Source organism: Brassica oleracea, unplaced genomic scaffold (assembly GCF_000695525.1).
Source record: "Brassica oleracea var. oleracea cultivar TO1000 unplaced genomic scaffold, BOL UnpScaffold01278, whole genome shotgun sequence".
NCBI lineage: Eukaryota > Viridiplantae > Streptophyta > Magnoliopsida > Brassicales > Brassicaceae > Brassica > Brassica oleracea.
Window position 1 is genome coordinate 3,873 of NW_013617824.1, and position 5,063 is coordinate 8,935.

At 37.8% G+C, this 5,063-nt stretch overlaps 1 protein-coding gene across 3 annotated transcripts in view; it reads right to left on the reverse strand.

Annotated features, from left to right (window-relative positions):
• Positions 1-3,074, reverse strand: part of LOC106321162 (probable disease resistance protein At1g15890) — a 4,030-nt gene extending 956 nt beyond the window's left edge. Inside the window, exons 1-2 of one of the 3 annotated variants that reach the window (XM_013759475.1) lie at positions 1,087-3,074; positions 260-1,008 (exon numbers count right to left, since the gene is read on the reverse strand). In XM_013759475.1, the coding sequence (XP_013614929.1) occupies positions 433-1,008; positions 1,087-2,976 (2,466 nt within the window). In that variant the 5' untranslated portion in view covers positions 2,977-3,074 and the 3' untranslated portion in view covers positions 260-432. Of the gene's footprint in view, positions 1-259 lie in introns of those variants that run through there. The other 2 variants (XM_013759474.1, XM_013759473.1) reach the window with 2 other exon arrangements.
• Between the last annotated feature and the right edge of the window lie 1,989 nt (positions 3,075-5,063).

Below are 5,063 nucleotides of genomic sequence, written 5' to 3' on the forward strand. Positions count from 1 at the left end.
ATCTCCTTTTTCATCACTGATCTTTAATCACTCAAGCTCCAGATCACAGGTTATTAGTTATTACCATTCAAATGTGTCTCCTTTCTCATTACAATTTAATAGGTTACATAGCAATTTTTTTCTTTCTATTATTAATATAGCAATTTTCGCCGACCACCATGATACGCGAAGCTGACGAAGTTGAACCGCTGCAGAAACTGAAGAAGATGATTGCTCACCCACTGTCGTTTTCTTACTATTAGAGATACATGAATCGGAATACACACAAATAAAAGTTTTAAGGAAACTGTATCAAATGGTTACAAACTGGAGAGAAGTGGAAATGCAACAATGTCATTCAAGGGAAAGCAGAACATAAAAAGAAAACCAAGTTTCAGAAACTGAGAGGATACACTTACACACATATGACATACGAAACGGGGCTTCTGAGCCTCATTCTTCAATTTCAACATACCTGTTCGTGTCCTGGAAACTCTCTAGTGACAGCTTTGGGCAGTGAGCAATATCTTTCAGGGATGGAAGGGCCTGGGGACTTGAGGATATTCTCTCTAATTCAGGCAAACCCCTTAAAGTGAGGGATTCTAGCTTCGGAAAGGGAACCGTCATATCAGGAGGATGCACATTGCTAATATTCATTCCCTTCTCCTTATTTATTATTTCTTCTAGGCTTGGTGAACGTATCACCTCAAGATGCTTGAGATTTGGAGCAAACAATAACCAGCTCAATTCTTTTGGACCTTCCAAATCCTGTATAACAATACTGAAGAGGTGCTTGAAGTATGGAGAAGGAAGATCTTCTTTCCCTTTGCATTTCCAATCTATCTTTATCTCAGAGATCTTGGAATTTATAATCTCAAGTTCTCGAAGACCACCCAGAGCTACCATGTTTAATGTTAAATCCTTTGCGGAAATATTGATAATCCGAAGGCGTTGAACACAACGCACCAGTCCCTCCACTCCTTGGATACTTTCCAAAATTGAAGCATCTGTCACATTTCCTGTTAAAATCTTCAAATGCTTTAAAAGTTGTAGCTCCTCAATTGATCTTGCATCAATATATTGACGAGAACGATATAGTTTCAACACCTGAAGATTTGGTAAGCTTGTTCCTATCCCATCAATGCTTATAAGCTTGGTGAACTCCAGGTCCAGGCTTATAAGTTTGCTCAACCCCTTCAAACCAACTGATAACGAACTTATACGTGTGTATGATAAGTTGAGGTATTTCAAGGAAGTCAAGCTGCAAATTTCTTCCGGCAAGTCCCTAAGACTTCGGTTACGCGAAAGATCCAAGACGATAAGGGACGGCATAAACTGAAAAAATTTACCTGGTATACCCTTCAAGTCGTTATCCCTGAGAAATAGAGTGGAAAGGTTGGGGCATTTGGGACAGCAAGATATCTTTTCAATTTGATTACTCATCAACGAGATCCTTCTCGAAACTGACCAGTTGATGTCATCTGGTATACAGCTTAGCTTCACACCGGATTTGACGCACTGTTTTTCTTCCTCTTTTCCAGACGTAGACCCTATCCAAAGAGCCATTTCACGTAACACATCATGCATTTTCACAGTAGTTTCTGATTCCATCAATAGATGCGCACGAACTAACGAACCAATAATAACATGACCTTTGTTGTTACTTCCATCTTCATCTCTCTTTCCATTTATAAATCCTTCATTGATCCAATATTCGATCAACTCCTCCTTCTTTATTTCATAATCTTCCGGGAACAACGAACAGTATAGGAAGCATGATTTCACCTTTTCATCCTCTAAACCATCATAGCTGAACTTCAAAACTGATAGAATATTTTCTTCCATACCTGGAAACTCGCGGCTGGAACTTTTGAGAACATCATTTGCATGACGCCATTCATGTACATCCTCTTTACATGACATGGCTTTGCCAATCACATTGAGTGCAAGTGGCAAGCCGTGACATTTTTTGGAAATCTTTTCTGCAAGTGTGAGAATTTCCGGATCCTTCTTTAATGGGGCTTCTCCAACTACATTTTGAAACAGTTCCCACGCTTCATTCGTTGACAAACAATCCATTTTCAGCTCATCGTCAGCTTCCATGTCTCTGCAAACTTTCTTTGAACGAGTGGTGAAAACTATCTTCGATCCATTTTCTTGAGTTGGACGTGGAACTCCAATCTTGTTCAAATCTACCGCGCTCCACAGATCATCTAATAGCAGTATGAATTTCTTTCTTCTTAGGATATTGTCTATGAAAGATGCTTTCTTCTCTTCTGTTTCCTTTTCCAATTCTTGGTCAGCACGTAATCTTCTTAGAATCTGATCCTGAATCACCTTGTATTGCAAATCTTTAGAGACCACAACCCATATCACAACATCAAATCCATTCACCTCTTTGTCCAATTTGTTGTTGATATGAGTTAAGAGGGTTGTTTTCCCAACTCCCCCCATGCCATAAATACCTAAAGTTCTTCCTTCAGGTTTCATGATGCTGTCCCATGCCTTTCCGACCATTGAATCCAAACCTATTGTTGTTTGGATATCTTTCTTCACCACCTTTGATGCAGGTCTTTTCTCGGCCAATTCTTCAAAAACTCCTTTAGATAGAAGCTCTTTAACTTCTTCCAACTTCTTCGATACCTTTTTACCATACTTACAGCTTGATATGCAATTTTTTGAACAATATCCAAAAAGACACAATCTCTTTGTTTCAGTTGGTTCCTCCCTAAGCAGATCACTGACCTCAGAGTCAATACTTTCTGCCCTTGACAACCATCCTTCTACTTTAGCAAGCCGCTCCAAACCTTTATCTTCTTCTAGGGAAACTCTTCTTGACAGATCAACTCGCCTTTCTCTAAGTTCTCGCGTAGCTGTATCCAGAGCCTCGAGATTTGGCTTCATCATGTGGATGTGATTTCCATCCCCAAATAAGCATCTGTAGGTTTGACTCACCACTTGATCACATGGTATATCTACTGATACACACCCTCCCATATTTGCTCAAACTCACTGCTTTGTTGAATGGACAAGAGAAAGAGGACAACGATAATTTTGATTGACTTAGATGAGAAAATAGTAAGCCTCCAGCTAATAAGACCGATAACTATATACCCCACTTTTCCTATCCCGTAGGAGAGTCATATTCGTGGACTTTACGTGCAAATCCAGTTTTGTCATATTCCACTTGTAGACTTTAAGATTTGGACTTCGTACGAATCCAGTTTGTCATATTCCACTTATGGACTTTAAGATTTGGACTTTACATACGAATCCAGTTTGTAATATTTCATTTGTGGACTTTAAGATTTGGACTTTACCTACGATTAATCCAGTTTGTAATATTTTTATCTTCCTCGAAGGTTAACGGCAGGGTAAACATCACATCATAGGACTACTAGGAAAGCATAGGAAAAGAATGACTGGGACTAATATTTTTGGAATGATGAGAAATTACGATTTTTTACCAAAATTAACATAAATAAATTTATTCTGTAATTACTACAAACAAAAACAAAAGGATGAAAAGGAAAAATTATTTTTTATAAATGATAAAAAAATTAAAGAATGTTAAGAAATGTAATGTTTCTCTTTATTTTCTTGGTTACAATTCAAAGTCGAAATATAATTTTTTTTTAGCCACATATTGATTTGGACCAGATCTTCTGCTCGGATTTGGATTGGTTCTTTGCAGATTTAGACTTTTCAAATTTTATACATTTGGACATAGTTATGTAATTGGAAACTAGGTAGATGGTCGCAAATTCTTGACTATAAATTTATTTAAAAAAATTTAAATATAATATTATATTTATAAGAAGAAATTTGTTTTACAACAATCAGATTCGTCTAAATTTCTTTTAAAAATATAAATACAATGTTACTTTGTTTTTAATGGTGGTAGATATTTGTAAATGAAGTTTGTATAATTTTTTTTCATAAACAACTAATGATGACGACCCCTGTTTTCGTATCCCCTTAGGAGAGTCATATGACCCACTCGTGGACGTTAAGATTTGGACTTTAAGTGCGAACCCAGTTTGTCATATTCCACTTGTGGACTTTGAGATTTGGACTTTACGTACGAATCTATTTTGTAATATTTCACTTGTGGACTTTAAGATTTGGACTTCACGTACGAATCCAGTTTGTAATATTTTTATCTTCGTCAAAAGGTGTAACCGGTAAACATTACGAAAGACGAACACTAAATAAAGATATGAAAAAATGAGTAAGAATAAAATTTTTGGAATGATGAGAAACGATGTTTCATTAGTACAAACAAAGGAAGGAAAAGGAAATATTATTCTTTATGAATGGTAAATTTGTTATAAATCATGGAGTGAATTGCCATTAACCAGGCCCGGACCGAGACCGGTCCAATACCTAGAAGATGGAAAAATGGCCGAAGCCTAGAGAGAGGAGAGAGAGAGCCGACTTCAGGAGAGAAAAAGGCGGCCACAAAGCTTGGAGAAAAGGAAATCCTTTCCTTTTTCTAGTAGATGTAATCTTTCCATTATTATGTATTAGTAGTTTTTCCTAATCCTAGTGAGTTTAGGTTTTGGATACTTTCCATTTATCTTCATCTTGTAATCCTTATATAAAGGAACCTCCTTGATCATTAATAATAACACAGAAATATTCAGTCTCTAAACTCTCTAATTACAACACGTTATCAGCACGATAGACTCCAAAACCCTGAGACAAAACTTAACCTAAAATCCGTCACACATAAACCCTAATCTAGGCGCAACTTAAAATCGATCTATCTCTCAAACCCTGACGAACCAGACGACGAGCCACATATCAAATTGAAGCTCTTGACGAGACGAATCGATCAGCGCAAACCGTTTGTCGATCCGATCTCAGACGCGCCCACATTCGCAGAAACAATACGCGGCGCCGTCTTGATCTTTTGGAACCCTAATCCCAAAGAACCCTAAATTGTTCTTGCTTGCGTTCCGGCTTGCAAACACCGATCAAGCTCAACTCCGATCAAGCTCAGCTCCAGACGTTCCATGTCCGTGATCAACGTCCTCAGCCTCAGCACAGCTTGCGTCCAGCTCAGACCAAATCCCCGACCA